Source organism: Ochotona curzoniae, unplaced genomic scaffold (assembly GCF_017591425.1).
Source record: "Ochotona curzoniae isolate NIBS_2020 unplaced genomic scaffold, NIBS_Ocur_1.0 scaffold_4506, whole genome shotgun sequence".
Lineage (NCBI taxonomy): Eukaryota > Metazoa > Chordata > Mammalia > Lagomorpha > Ochotonidae > Ochotona > Ochotona curzoniae.
The window spans coordinates 15,877,511-15,894,061 of record NW_024467119.1 but is presented as its reverse complement, the minus strand read 5'-3'; the positions used below and the strand labels follow the sequence as shown (position 1 = coordinate 15,894,061).

General features: G+C 34.6%; 1 protein-coding gene across 1 annotated transcript; it reads right to left on the bottom strand.

The window, feature by feature from the left end:
* Positions 1-3,531: 3,531 nt before the first annotated feature.
* CSN1S1 (casein alpha s1) lies at positions 3,532-16,044 on the bottom strand. The gene is made up of 19 exons (XM_040967083.1): positions 16,000-16,044; positions 14,283-14,345; positions 13,474-13,506; positions 13,010-13,030; positions 12,468-12,506; positions 12,056-12,079; positions 11,779-11,802; positions 11,654-11,695; positions 10,625-10,648; positions 9,946-9,969; positions 8,999-9,031; positions 8,326-8,349; positions 8,191-8,235; positions 7,687-7,728; positions 6,848-6,874; positions 5,928-5,954; positions 5,228-5,385; positions 4,586-4,629; positions 3,532-3,886 (listed from the first exon to the last, which is right to left on the bottom strand). Coding segments are annotated over exons 2-18 (639 nt in total). The 5' UTR covers positions 14,334-14,345; positions 16,000-16,044; the 3' UTR covers positions 3,532-3,886; positions 4,586-4,628.
* Positions 16,045-16,551: the final 507 nt, after the last annotated feature.

Below are 16,551 nucleotides of genomic sequence, written 5' to 3'. Positions count from 1 at the left end.
CTACTATTTAGCTATTATTTAATGGGAAAATAGGTTACAGGAAAAAAAAATGTAAAATCCAAAACAAAAGTTTCAAACGTCAAATCCTGCTACAACCATAGACTCTACAACCCCATAAACAATGAAGCAATATTTAAAAGCATTTTTATTTAATAAAAGCATTTTAATCCCTCTAACTAAAAATTATAAAAGCAGCTAAAACAGTTACATTTTCTATGCTCCAAAAAATTGCAAAGAAAGACTAACCTTTGAGATAACAATAACTATATTCATTGCCATAGCAGTTTCAGCTCTTACTCCCATCACTTGCATTAATGTTTAGAATATTTTCAAGCCCCTTCCCAGAAGGAATGCTACGTGTATGGGCCAAATTCTGAGGCAATGGTTAAGTACCCAATAAGGTGTCCAAAAATGGCACGGGCTTAATTGTGTTCCTGTGTGTCAATTGTCAAAGGCCCATTCACCAAGACATTATCAATGACATTAACTCTCATGCTCACATTGGTTGCAAAAACTGTCTCACAGGGGCAAACAGCAATGTCTCAATAAATAGATTACAGAATTCTTAGTGGGGTGCTTGAGTGTCCACGCAGCCAGGGGGTGAAACAGCGTCAAGGTGGTCAGAGAGAAATCCGCCTGGCCCTGCCAAACAGCTGGAAGCTCCCCAGGGCCCTGCCAAACAGGGGAGCTGTTCTTTGTGTCATCCACACCCACTGCATGGACCCCAGCAGAAAAGCTTTATCTATTAAGTGAACTGTAATGTTTTAAGGAGAAATAGACTGCATATGATTTTTAAAAAGCAAAGTAAGATTGTTAAAAAATTTGGAAAATTTTGTGTATCAATCAGCCTTTCTCATTTCTTCAAGTTGCAGTATCTGGTCACACCAGATGCATGTATTCCTGAACAGTCACCAAAGATTAGAAAACATAATGGAAGGTGCAGGTATATATTCTTCACTCTTCTAACACAAGCATTTTTTTTATAGTCAGTTTTTCTCAATAATCTGTAAAATGCCACTCTACAAGACACTTTGGTGGCCATAATGAAAAGGAAAACATTGGGAAATACATCTTGATGGATAGAGCTAACTCTACTAATATCTAGCTACTTCCTGTGTCTAAAGAAAAAACATAGATGACTTCCCTAAATGTTTCATGAGGAATAGACTTTGTAAGAAGTGAGTTCTGGGCCTGGCAGCGTGGCCTAGCAGCTAAAGTCCTCACCTTGAACCCGCCCGGGATCCCATATGGGTGCCGGTTCTAATCCTGGCAGCTCCACTTCCCATCCTGCTCCCTGCTTGTGGCCTGGGAAAGCAGTTGAGGATGGTCCAAAGCTTTGGGACCCTGCACCTGTGTAATTATGGTTGACTGGGAACGCTAGTGAAGAGCTCCCTATGACAACTGATATTGCATTTGTGACCTCAAGGAAAGTGAAAAGACACTGAAGATTCATAAAACCAAAGAGGTGATAGGTAAATACCTAAATTGGGGCATGCATTGTGGGTAATGGATTAAGCTGTTGGGTGCAACATCAGCACACCATGTGGGCACCGGCTAAATCCCAGCTGCTTCATACCAGAAGCTCCTGATTAACATACCTGGGAAAGCTGAGGAGGATGTCCTAAGTGGTTGGCCCCTGCATTCTCATGGGAGAACCAGACGGAATATTGGTTCCTGGCTTCTCCCTGGCCCAGTTCTTGCCTTTGGGGCCATTTTGGAGAGTGAGCCAGTGGATTGCATCTAATATTCCAGCATCTTGGGCATTGGCTTTACCTACTGTACCACAATGCCAGACCACCGGTTTGCTTGTTTCTCAGCAAAGTAAGAACCTACGCCATTCACAGTAATGGCCTAGCCCAGAATGTGTTATTTGGATAGATATGCTAAGAAACCGTTATGAGCTCCATATTGCTTTCCTCAAGTATGGAGTAAAGAACTAAATACACAGTTCAGTAACTGTCATAAGGATTCCTGTAACAAGATGACAAACTAAAAGTATTATATCCCTGGGAAAATTGCAATAGCTGTTATAAACTAAAACAGGATTGTGAATAATACTACAGTAATATTCTGTTTCCTCATTTGTATTTTGGGATAATTTCTTGTGAATTAGTAAAGGTTTCTTGCAAGCTTTTGAGTTAGTAATATATATGATATCTATTGTAGGTGGTATCTATCTTTAAAGATTTTTGTATTTGAGGGACAAAATTCCATCTGCTGGTTCACTCCCCAAATGGCCTCAATGGCTAGGACTGGGCCTATCTCCAAGTCTTCCCTAGTAGTTGCAGGAGCCCAGGTCTTGGGTCATCGTGTCTGCTTTGCCAGGCACTTTACCTGGGGTTGAATCAGAAATGGAGCATCCAGGACTTGAATTGGCACCCACGTGTAATGCCACCATCACAGATGGCTTCTGAACCTGCTTTACCTCTGAACTGGCCCCTATGTATATTTTTCTGCAGATGATATTTTAAATGTGGTTAGTGTCAGATAAATTCTTGATTTATTGGTATCTGATTTGCAAACAATACTCTGGTAAATATGCGTTTGTATCATTGTAATTTGAAAACTAAAAAGAATAACAGTACCAGAAACAGAATTTGTTTTTTTTCAAAATAGAGACTTCTGTATCACGTCTGGTTTTAAGCATAAAGTTACACTAATGTTGTTAGTTAATCTGTGGGAAATACGACTGTCTTATCATCCTGTGGTTCATGATATTTGTATTGAACTGGTGACTATTCTTACAGGACTCGTGAAGCAAGCTGTACCTGCCTTCAATCCCTTGGAAAGGAAACATAGTAACACAAACTGGGAGACATGTCATGGTTGCTTCCTCCATTAATTCCCTGCAGGTCTAATTACCCTTTATGCATTTACAGATCTTCTGTAGTTTCCCTTTGTATTTATGAACATTGAGAAAACATACTCTATACAAAATATTTATAGCACAATACCAAATGGCTTTAAGACAAAAATATGTATTTGGAGATATGTGCTTGTGTGTGCGGTAGTAGTATAGCAGTACATTGAATACCCGATGCTTTCTAAATAGTTCAGATCTGAGGGTTCATTAAAAGTTAGTGACAAGTTGGTTGGTGTAAGGAACTTGGTACAAACTCTGCCAGGTAAGTCTCACCTGGAACTTTGAAGTATCAGAATAAACTTTCTGAAACACCTCTTGCTTGCATTCTGGCAGAGAGTTCATTGTGGAAGCCAGGCTGGAGTGTATTCTCATCTGAGCTGTTAATGCTCTTGATCTATTATCTCTAGCTACATATTGAAGTAAAGCCCGGTGGCATAAGTATGTTGCATAACTCTATAGCCACAATTATGACCTCATGGGAGATATTCTATAAGCAAATCACTGGAAATTAAAGATCTTGGACATAGATTACAAATGTATCTTCTGATCTGCAAGTATCAGTCAGAAAGTATAATGATAATTGACAGAAACAAAATACTACACAGAGACACCACAGAATTATGTAGATATTGATGGTTTGAATAATGGAAGAAATACAGATTTGCGTTAAAATGTGATTTATTGAAGAAAAGGAAGAACACATCTCAGTCACTGCACACAATTATTTGACAAGCTTGCCCTTAAAGAAAAGGCTATCCAAAGGCTTTTAAACAAAATTTCCATTACAGAAACTTAGCAGTTCTTAATATCTTCTAACCAGATGCTTTCCATACTGGCATGATACAGCTAGAATTTAAATAATAAACTAATACCATTTTCTTTAGGAAAAAGGATGATACACTATGCAACACAGAGTAGATTACTCAAAAATGAAGATGTCCTTCCAAAATAATAAAGCCTTTGGATAGAATGGTTTCACATATTAAAGAAGAGAATTTCATAGTGTGAAATTTTCAGTCACATCTGTAAATAGAAATATAAAATGTGGTTAGTTACATAAAACATTTTAGGAGTAGAAAAAACTTTACCAATAGACTATGCTATTAGATCAGCTTACAATGCTATGTGTGCATACCTGTAACCAACACATTGTTAAGATTTAAAGATAATATATTATTAAATGGCATTTTCCTTGTCTATCATACATTATATGGAAAGGCAATTATGAGAAAAGGCTTTTCCATAGATCAGTTTTATTTATCAGTTTTCTGAGCTTGATGTGTTGGAAGGGAAGTTTTCTCAACTAAAGAGGGAAAACATACAGTACAACTAGAGATCACAGCCTTGTGGATGACACAGTTAATCACATTTGCAGACCTTTTCCATGATGGTGACAAGCAGACACTTGGTATTGCTGTGTTCCTTGCAAACATGGCAAACATACTAGATTGATCTCAAAGAATAGGGTCCCACCAGTAGGTTCACTAGTGTTCCAAATGCACATCTACATAGGAAATTAGTAACACCAACACCATACTTGTATTGGCGTTCCCAACATTGTAAATAGTTATCAGTTGAAATTTCCTGTTTTAAAAGTTGGTATTAAGACTGATGTGGTAAATAGCACCAGTTGCAGTTGCTATTTCAATGCATTTGTGATCATGAAAATAATTTTCAAATGAAATTAGCATCAACGGCTGCACAGGGAATTTCCAATCTTACCATTGGTCATAATTGTGGAGTTCCTGAGGGTTGACTTAATTCTTCTGAAAGAACAAAAAAAAATAGAAATTATGTATAACTGTAATGACATAAAATTTCACTAAATCAAGGAAAAATGACTTCTACCCATTTTGTGCTTATTGTCCCCCCTCCCCTCCTAAAACAGGTATGTGTGTGTGTGTGTGTGTGAAATAAAAAATCACTTCAACCTTCTGGGTTATAAAACATAAAACAACATTGCATCATTTCACACATGCAAAAAGGTCAAACTGAATTAAAGAAATGTAAATTTGTATCTTATTCCCTTTGGAGCATTTTTATATTTCTCATATATGTAATAAAGAAGGAAGGCACTTAAATATTAGCAAAAGGAGATTTTACAAGTCATAGTCTAGTTTTAATTTGGAGAAAAGCTTTTTCCTACCCTCATTAGAATAAACTTCTCTTATTGAGTAGTTAACATGCTACACCTGTTACTAACCGATGTGCTAATATTGGACATGGATGCCAGAGCATATGAGTTAAGTTTATATTTCAGATATACTAGGACTCCACTCTAGGCTTGAATTTTTTATGTTCTTACTGAGAGTGGTCTTATTTCTTTGGCAGAATATAAGTATGCAGTAACTAACATATACTCACCACCACTCTGGCATAACATCAGTTTGTTCAACGTTCACAGGGGTGTTGGGTGTAGTGATGTCATAGATAAGTGGGAAGGCAACATACTGCATCACGTCTGTGGGGTAGTACCAAGGAGCAGGGAGGTAGGCATCAGGCTGGTAGAACGGTTGGAGAAGCTAAAGGGAAAGGTGATTGAAAAATAGCCCTGCATGAACCAATTGCTCTTTGAATGTTTCAGAAATCATTTCATCCTTTCTGAAATTTCATTGTCATTTAATGTATAGACTTGTGGGCTTTAAACTCTAAAAAATGATTTTTGTCATTTATACTAATACTTCGATTTTGCATGATGTCACTGCCATCAAAGGAGGGGCTCCACGTGCTGTGTCTACACAGTTGAATTTGAGTTATGCCAGGAATAAAAAGAGAGCAGTTCTCAACTTTCACCTAGCCCATGCTCTTGCCAAACACTGGAGTTTTTGGGCCAAACAATGTTTTTCTTTCTGAAATTCTATGTCTGTCATTTTACTTAACCATTTCTATGGTTCTGTCTTCAAGCATACGATTACATGCAATTATGTGTTGAGATGGAAAACATAGCAGAGCATTTCAACTTCCACTATAACACAGGACTTAGATTGAAACAGATATAATTTATGTGATTTTCTTTTTACTTGTTAAAGTACTAGATTGCAAATAAGCATAAAAAGCATCTTACCTGAGGATAGAACTGAACCTCCTGCTGCTGGAGAGAGAGAGAGACAGAGAGATCTTTGAAAAAACTGTGGTTTATAGCCAATTGAATACCATGGTGGACCAAATTCTTGCTTAAAAAAAACCTCCTCATCAATATACTACAAACACCAAGATATGGGAGTTATGAAGAAGGGAAGGGATCAAAAGATACGTAAAATTTTCCACAAATAAAAAGTCAGAAGTCAAAGAGAATAGTCAGTCATATTATTAGAAGGTGTCATTCCTGGGATGGGTGTTCTGTAGCAGTTGGTTTATCTGTTACTGAGATGCCTGCTTTTAGTATTGGAGTGTCTGATTTGAATCCTGGCTTCTCAGCCTCCCATTTAGCTAAGGGTGGCAGTAAATGATGGTCCAAGTACCCTCGGTTCCTGGCTTTGGCCTGGCCTAATTCTGGTTGTTGTGGGTATCTGGAGATGGATGATCTCTCTGTGTATACTATTCTGTTTCCCTGTCATTATGCCTTTTAAACACATAGTTTTTTAAAAGTATATTCCTGAGGGATAAAATTCAGATTATTTCTGCCACACAGGAATATTGAATAGGAGATTCAAATCTGGGTATCATGAACGATCAGTTGAGTTTTTTTTCCATAACTTTAACGTTGTCCTGAAGTTATCTTCATCACACTTTGGAGATGACCAGATAATCAGTTTTCATTTTTCTTTGTTAACTGAGACCCAATCTTCTACAGCAATGAAAGGACTAACACTGAGGAATCCGGTCCTAGTCAACTGTTTAGAAATGCTAAAATTGTATTAGCTAGTGCTGTACTAGTTGAATAGTTTTTTGAAAATGAAAACAGTGGCTGCTCATAGATAATACTTAGGGCAGTGTTAAGAGACACACACAAATAAATGCACATGCACATATTTCCTGATTTACCTGATTCATCACTCTCATCGGCTCTCTCTGGAAAGAAAATAAATTAGGATTATTTTTAAGACTGATTCTTCTAAACAACCCATTTTTAAATATTGTCGCATGAATAGATTTGGAAACTGACATTGATTTTGCCATTTACATTTGATGACCTAGAAATTGCACTTTCTGAGATATATGGGACATCCTCATCTTGATCTATTTGTGTAAAGTAGGTGACGGTTGAAGGCTAAAACTGGCCTCGCTATTCCGAGGAACCAGAATTGCTGTGACAATTAGTTATTGATTTTAAAATGAGGTCATAATCCTGGAAACACTCAGGAACCAACTGAAGATAGGCAAGGGGAGAACTAGTATGTGCTTTGCATTGCTCATGAACACATTCTACATAGAAAACAAGATCAGAGTATCAGAACACTCAGCCTCTCCTGACGGTTCTTTAAAAAAAAAATGTGTGGTGGCTAGCAAATCTCCAATACATCTTGCTTAATGGTAGCTGGTTTTTAGATTCCTAAACGAAGCTAAGCTTAAGAGTCAGAACTATGAATCGAAAGCTATAAAATGAAGAAACATGCTAAGAAGAATGGAGGTAATTAATTCCTGAACACGCTTGTGATTATAAAAGTAAAGCCCACATCAACTTCAGACAGACGGAACCTTTCTCACTCTGCAAAATAATGACAAATAGCTCTTACTGCTCAGATGAATTAATGTAAACCATTTCAGGAAATGAGCAATGTGAGATGCTTAGAAACAAACAAATCCCTTCTGAAGTCTGGATATGAAAAAGTAAGCATATTTAAACTTAAACAATGCAATTATATTAAACAAAGTATTCCTACCTGGATTTGGTAATGTTCATTCATTCTGAGAAGTTGCTGTTGCTTAAAAGGGAATACATTCCAATTACTTAGACATCTGGAAAACAAACTCATCTCACAAAATACCAAGAGTATGTACTCATTAGTGAAATTTAGAATAAGCTGTATTCTATGCCATGATTGCAAAAACAGCAAAACACATTTATTTTCTGACTTTAGAAAAATATACAGGTAAAGTTTAAGTTCACTGGAAGTTTGGAAAAACTTATATGTTATTCTTATTCAAAGCATAATAACAAAATGTATTTAAAAGTATGACTTACAAATACTTGTTTCAAAAAAAAGTATGACTTACATACTGATATAAAAATGTTTGCTTTTAGAGCGCAATGAGTAAACCTTTAAAGTTGTAAATATTACTTCCAATGAGTATAGTTGTACCAACTACTGAGAAGAAAGTTACTTTTCAAGACAACATTCTCACTCATTATTTGGTACATATGCAATGTAAATCTTAAATATTACCGGGTAGAATGGGTAGAGCAGATCTTCCCTGGGAATGAACTGCTTCTAAAAAAACACAAACAACAATTGTTTCAGTAAATTTTAACTTATCCTGGACAATACTAATATATTTTAAATTTAACACCTATGTCTCACCTCAGTGCTGTTGATCACAACCTCCTTAAAAACAAAACATGCACATTCAGTTTTAATATTATGGTAAAGATTTTACATTTAAATAAGAATACTATCAATCAGATACTAAGTAACAACTAGCCACAGAATCTTGCATGACTAAATCAAAATATATGTTGCCTTTCTTTCCTTTTCTCACTGTTTTCATGAAGACATTACTAAGAAACCCCATGGAATTAGTTCTTAGTTGACAACTTGTATGGAGATTTTCCCCTAAGGAGAAAGGACCCATCACTTTTTCTGCCTGTTCTCTTTCTATGAACAAGCACAAACATTGGACAGAATTTAGAGGATTCCAGTGTCTGATTAACTTTGAATTGATTGATTTTGTTTCGTGTAACAAATGATTGTATTATTGTTGGCAATTCTCAATGATAAAATTGCATTTTACCCAAACTTCAGGAAAAAATACATAGGAAAAAGAATAGTTCAGACCCTATGGGTGATCAGACAGGATTGTTTGCCCAGAATAATTCTATAATCTTTAAAAATTTCTTTTGACTTGACAATAGCATACTAAAATTAGGATAATGCCATATACAGTGCTGAGGGTCTTGTAGGATTTGTGGTATTTATAGAATAAAGTTTTCAAACCACTTAATCAGGACACTCAATGATCATCACCATAATTTACCTCACTTGATGAACTGCTGCTAACTTCTCTTGGCTAAAAGAAAGAAAATCAGCATTATTGACATGCCAGGGTTTGGAGAATTTTTAAAAAAGATAGATCTGTGCGATCCTGAGAGAGAGCTTATCCTGGAGGATGTCAGAATTTAAGCAGGTGGTGTGAAAAGATTCATGTATTCTAACAGTGTCAATTTTACTTGAAGAATGCCAGTGTGAGGGAATTTAGCAACTTCCAAGGAGTTTACTTCATTAAAGTAAACACAAGTGTATCATTGAAGAGAACACAAAAATTATATTGATTTTTCTGATAAAAATGAAACCTGAAAGGAGGAGTCACATTGAGCTTGGCATTTCAGAACACAAGGTTAAGCATGGTAATCTGCTGTCAGGACTACTTAAAAACAATCTCAACATGGAACTAACACGTATGAAGTCTTAAAAAATCTACACTTTGAACTATGTGCTTTTCTTCTAAGTTGTATTAAGTCAACCTTTGCATTGAGATCTAAGTTTCATTCTAGGATTCGTATGTTAAAAGGTAAATTTTATTTCATCTCTGAGAAGTACATTTTGCATGTTCTTCTCAGAGTGGGTAACCTGAACCCTTGATCCCAGGTGATTGCTGCAACGGATGGCAAATTTTGCCCAACATCTATCCTTTTCAGTAGAAAAGAATGAGCCATTCCAAGGGCACCAGAGGTAGAATTCTTTTGGAATCTCATTCCAAACATCCCAGCACATTTTCTTTTTCACTCTTTAAGTATAAGAAATGTTTTCACTCACAATCTTTCAAATAGCTTGAATTTCCTCTCTCAATTTTACATTTTGCTAGCACAACATTATACAACAAAGTCTAATTCCTTATCAAATTGAAAAGATAGTTTTCTTAAAATGAGCATACTGGATTCATTATGTATGATACCTAACTTTATTAGAATAAAAATGTCTTACCTCACGCTCTTCCATAACATGTTCCTTAGGGGGAGAAAAAAATGATTAACTTAATTGTTTTTAATAAATAATCAAATTTAGATTAATAACTGCTGGATAGGATAGATGCCAAAGAAACTGGAAAATTGAAGCAATCCTCTAATAATTAAGAAAACAAACAGTATGCTGTTGTTCTAAGCTTACTGGAAATTTCTCCTCTTAATCTATACTTTAGAGTTTAATAAAATCATTTTTCATTCTTGTATATTGTGATAAATCAGTCTGAAAACTTTGCATTTTCCTTTAATCAATGTAATTTCTTGTTTTAAAAAGTTAGCTTTAAACATTAAACAGAAGCATAGAATTGAAGATCATGTGATAAATATAAGAATGCCAAAAGAGAGTACTGCCTCAGTGGTGCATAAAAATACTTAGGCAGACATTTTTCCATCTAGTATCTACAGTAGTCAAACAGTAGTGGTATTATTAACAGAATTTCAGCATCAGTGTTGAAGCTTGTTTCATTAGCTGGTTATTTCTGGCTAATACAGAGTATAGAACATCTTTTTCCCCCCTTTGGATTAGAGACATATTCTTTACTTTTAACTTAAAAGACTTATTTATAGCAGGGTGCCTAAAGGAAATATTGTGTTTCTTTCCTTAGCATTGGTCTCAATAATATTAAAACAAAGGGCCTTACCTGGGTTACTTCATTTCTAATTTCCTGCCAAAAAAGACAGTCAGGTTTCAGGGAATATATAAGAAAATATATATTTCACCTTAAAAATTGTGAGTAGCCATGTGATCTCTCAATATTGAAGCTATTTGTAAATTAGTTCATAATGCAGCTGAAAACTGTTTAGAGAATAAGATGTTGAGTTTAAGGCTTGCACGCCAACTGAAGTGGATGGGTGAAACCTAGGCTCTGCTCCAGATTCTAGCTTCCCAGTGATCAGCCTGGTCCTGGCTCTGGTCTAGCCCAGGGCTGGCCATTAGTGAATGGGAGGACATTCTCTCTCTCAGTCTCTCTCTCTCTCTTTCTATTTCTCTCTCTGTGTGCGTTTTGTCTGTACATATAAAAGAAACCATTTATTTAAAGAAAGCATAATCAAGTGTGACTATGCAAAGCATTCTTGATTCAGGTATATTACTTTATATAATACCATCGATAAAGTAGTATTTCAGCTTTGGTAAAGTGTAAACAATTGAAGAGTACATAATTACATTTATATAATTGTTTACTTATTCAGCCACACTAATTAATCTCATCATGCCTACTCAGTTAAATGAATAAAATCAATGGTATTAGAATTCTCAGTAAGATCACTAGTTATTTTGAATGTGTGAATAACCTGAGAAAGTTTCAAGGAATGAATAAGTGTCTTAGAAAAAAACATTTGTTAAACAAAATTACTTTACATGGATATATATTTTATGATACATGTTAAGAAAAGTGCATTTAGCGTATCATTTAAGGTGTTCACATCCCACATTGGAGTACTCAAAAATTCCTAACCCTCTTGGTAATGCAGACTTTGGAAGGGAGCCAGTGGCTCAAGGAGTTTGACTCCTGGGTTTGGCTCCTGTCTGACCCTGGCAGGTCACAGGATTTTGAGGCATGAATCAGCACATTGTAATACTGCCTCCCATCCACTCCCTCTTCTCTCAGCTAATCACACCTCTGATCAAATATTTAAAAAAGAAAGAAAAGTCAAGAAAACTTGGATACCTTGATTTCATCAATCTGTTTTTCTCTCTCAAGTTCTCCCTGCTAAAATGAACAAAAATATAGCTTATCAAATGCATTTAAAGGGCAAACATTTAAAACGGTTTAAATTTTTTCATGTTTCTTACCCTGTTCAATTCATTGATATATTCCTAAAGAATGGAATGGAAAGATAAACTTCTTTTGAGTAAAAATGATAGTATAAAATGATCATTTAGCTAATACAAATTTAAAAATCTATTTTCTTAAATATACTAACATTGCTGATTTTTAACCTGTGCTACATTTCTTTACATATGCTCCTGGTATGTGAATGTGCAATTCAAATATTTCTAAATTTAATTTACTTTTTGTCAGTCTGTCTTTCACCTTGTTTCACACGTGGTCCTGTGGAGTCATTCTTACCTGTCCTAATTCAATGGGGGCAGTCTACAACAAAGAAAAGTGGAAAAGTGTATTAAAATTTATCCACAGTTACATTATAACATCTTTTAAATAATGACCTTGAATTAGCATTTGATGTTTTATTCAATTTTTAGGTTATAAAATCATTGGAAAATATAAGAGGTGAAATATTTTCAGTTAAATCACATTGTATCATATGAGTATTGAAATTGTAAATTTATACATAGTTCATGCAAAGGAAAGCACAAATGCTTTGGAAAAAGATAACCATTTAGTACCAACTAAAATCTAGCACATATCTTTAAGGAAGGGACATGTTGATCAAGACAAGAAGCATTTTTATAAACAAAAACTAAAATAGGTTTCTGAGAAGAGTGTGTTTATCCCTTAGGAGTAAATGGATAACATTTACCTGGAAAAAACTCAGAGGCTGTCTTTCTTTGATGATTTCCTGTGGAAATTAAATTTTGAATGATAAAAATGATAAAAACATCAAACAAGGCAAGATTTATTTTCTGTCTGATTGCAGGTATTCATTTAATGTGACAGGCCATCCTATATTTTTAAATAGAAGAAATAGATAATTTTATTTTTATGGTTTAGTATTAAAATCTCTTGAGAATATCTTTTTTTTAAATTTCCTTCATTGCAGACCAACAGATCAAGTGAATCAATATTCACTAAAGTGTTTAAGGAAGAAACTAAATCTGTGTTTCTTCTAATGCAGTAAAAGAGAAACCTAGATGCTTGAGTATTAGGAGGTAACCCAAACTTGAATTTAGAAGACATTTGGCTGTCTACGGCCATACCACCCTGAACGTGCCCAATCTTGTCTGATCTCGGAAGCTAAGCAGGGTCGGGCTTGCTTAGTACTTGAATGGGAGAAGACATTTAGCATTTATGTTATGACAGAGCATGGAGGAAAGAAAAGGCTGAACTTCCAAAGGAGCTTACCTCACTGTTGATGGGTTGATTCTGCAAAGAATCATGTAAAAAATACTATTAGTTCAGGTACTGGAGGGTCATGGATTGATTCTTGTAAAAGGATGGGCTAGCTGAAACTAATTTACAAAGAAGTCTATAAAAGGAGACTGCCTAGTAAAGTGAATGCTTGAACTGGTGAAAAAGACAGGCAAGACCACTCTAAAAGCAACCATGACATCATTATTCTGTTTAATTCATCAATGACTAATAAGAGTTTAAACATAAATGCTCTCATAAATCCATGTCACCTCCTCTTTAGCAGCTTTTTGAGAGCAAGTGATTTCCACAATTTAACTCAAGAAATGATATCTCAGCAAATGTGAAAAATGCTGTTGACTAGCGAAAACAAAAATAGGCTTAGCAACATTGCTATCAATAATCAACACTTAACCATAATTACCATAAATTCTTGACACATGAAATAAAGTACTTACTTCGACAAATTTTAGGTGTCTAAAAGGGAATTTCTGTAAAAAAAAATACAAGAATTGTAAAACAAAAAGAAAAGCAAAAACAAAGTGATGATAAAAACTATTAAAAAATTTCAATACATGCATGATAAGAATTTTACTATTGCTATTTAAGAATTTTGTTGTTGTTGTTGTTAAATAGCAACATTTGTCAAAACCCATGTTTTTTGATAGCAAAAATTGGGAATAACTGAGGTATATTTATGTTATTAACAAATATCAAAGCAGAATAGGTTTAACTTCCTTTTTCAGACAGACACTTGGAAATTTGATATAAAATGTGTCTAAAGAGGAAAAATTTTGCTATTTGAGTTAATCCAGATGATGAAAAAATAAATCTTTAGCTTTTTGAACTATTTATGGTAATCTTTAAGATAATTTTTTTAAAAAAAATCATCTGCTTAAAAAACAAAGCAGAACACAGACTCAGCATTGTGGTGTCGTGGGTTAAGCTGTTGCCAGTGATGTGAGCATTCCCCATGAGTTCAGGTCCTAGCTGCACCACTTCCAACGCAGCTCCCTGCTAATGCACCTGGAAAAGCACTGGAACCAGGCCTGAGTGCTTGGGCAGCTGCCTGCTCATGTGGGAGATCTGGTTGAAGCTTTTGGCATGTTCCTTGAAGCAGAGTTCGAACGCATTAGTACTACTGGAAATGTGAAGCATTAGCACCATGAATATTTTAAGATTATTATTCTTATGATGTGTTCGATCAGGTAGGTGGTATCCCTTCTCAAAAGAATTTAGAATCTTCTAAATTCCTTACTGTACTTACAGGCCTGGCTAGAGCAGCAGCCACAAGGCAGGTGAGGATGAGAAGCTTCATGGTGGTCAAGGCCTATGCAAGGGGACAAAAAAGTAGTTTTTATTAGAGCGCTTTAAAAAAAAAATGAGAGAATATTCTGGGGCTGGCATATTATAGAGAAGTGGTTAAGTCACTGGTAGAGACTCTCATCCAATAAAGGAGTGCCTGGCTTGTGACACTGGACTCTGCCTTTGATTCAGCTTCTTACCAAGACACCAGCGATGTCTCAGTTACTTGGGTCTTGTGCACCTACCTGGGAGTTCTGAGTTGAACTATCAGCTCTTGGCTTCAGACAGTCTGGCCCAGCCTAGCCTATTGTAGGCATTTGGAGAATGAACCAATAGATGAAAGATTCTCTATCTCTCTCTTTCTCAATGTACTTACAAAATGTAGATGTTGAAATAAAAATAAAAATTAAAAAAAATCCTTTTCAACAAGGAGCAAATTTTGATAATGGATTCATATGAATAGCAATGCTTTTACAAACTTAATATTTAAAATTTTACTGTTCAAAATGAATGCCACTCTGGTTATCTTTTTTATTTTTATTATAATACTTAGAACTACAAATTTCTTATCAACACTTTTATTCACTAACACTCCAAAAAAGACATTTGATCTCTATTGTGCTGACTGGCTTTGTTAGCAGAATAAAAAAACACCAACATTTAACTATGATTATATTTTTTTCATCTACACTATCAGAACAATTAAAGTTAGAAATAAAAATTCAATGAGATTTGACTTTTAATTTTGTTGGGGTAGCTTTAAAAGAAATGCTTCTCTTCTAAATCTACTTGATAGTTATTGTTCTTTCCTGAGGTTTTATTGAAAAATCCTGTAAGTATGTTATGTAGGAGTTACTACTCCCATCAATTATTTTCTTAAGAAATCCAGACATAAACTCTTGTTTCTGGAATACTCAGATACTCAGCTGGATGAAGATGACTGAAAAGTATAAGTAGACTGAGTCATGAGATTCAGATATCAAATCATACTTGATGTCTGTAGTTCTATCACTTTGGAAAAACTTAGAAATACATTTCCATGTCCTGGGGAAAATGATTTTTAGAAAAATTAGAACAAAAGCAGGCTAAATTAACAATTTGTCAACAAATGAATAGTGTATTGATTCAGTTTATGTTGACTAAGTTCAAAAGTTAAGGAATGCATGTTTCTAAAATCAAAGCCAATTTGTTATTTATCCAATTTTCTGTCCTTTCAAATATCTAGGTTTAATTACCATTTCAAAAATATTCTCTCTAGATGATTATCTCTTTTTGACATATATTTAATAAGATTAATTTTATTAGCCAGTGATATTGAACAAAGCTAGTCTGAAATATTCTGCCCAAATGGTTTTTGCTACAGCAATTACAATGACAAATTGTTTGCATAACAACTTTTGTGACACTGAAGAAAAAAAAATTGATTTGCCCCAAGTAAGAAAGAAGAGAGTATGAGATTTAGTCAAAACTTCATTAAAAATGATTTGATCTTTATAATATGATTTCCACTTTTCACCTACAATTATGAACTATTATTGAAACTTTGAAAGTCCTTTTAAAATGATTGGCATGTCAATAAATGCAAACATGGAAAACTACAAATAAATCTTAATAAAAGGTTGAAGAAAGACATTAGACAATGTGAACACATATGAACTGGTTACGAGAAGACACAATACCTTAAACTCAAGCCTGAGAAGCTTCAAGTCAGGTAGATGATCAAGGTGATGCTTAATGTCTTTGCTCCATGACTATTTAAACCCAGTGATCAGTAAAATGCTAATTTAGTGGTTTTACTTCAACCAATAGGATTCTTTAAATTCTAACAATTTTCCCAAATAGGAAATGAATTTTCTACCCAATTCGACTTCCAGGAAATTCTGAGGAGAGTTTTCAACAAGGGAGTGATTCATGCTATGAGAACAGATTGTACAGGATATGAATTCGCATTAACACAAATTGAAAGGCAAACATTTTCAAATTTATTCTTAGAGGAAAAATTTTATGTTGTAGAATTAAAATTATAATATTTAATAAAATGTTATTTTGAAAACATCTTTTTGAAACAATTTTCTAAAAAGAAAATCCTGGAGACAAAATAGGATCATGAAAATCTCAAATATTATGAAGTAGGCCATTACTTTACCTCTTAAAATAATAATTGTTCAAAATTATATTTTTTAATTGTTTACTTTTTGGGATGTCTCTGGCACAATGGCTCAGTAGCTAAA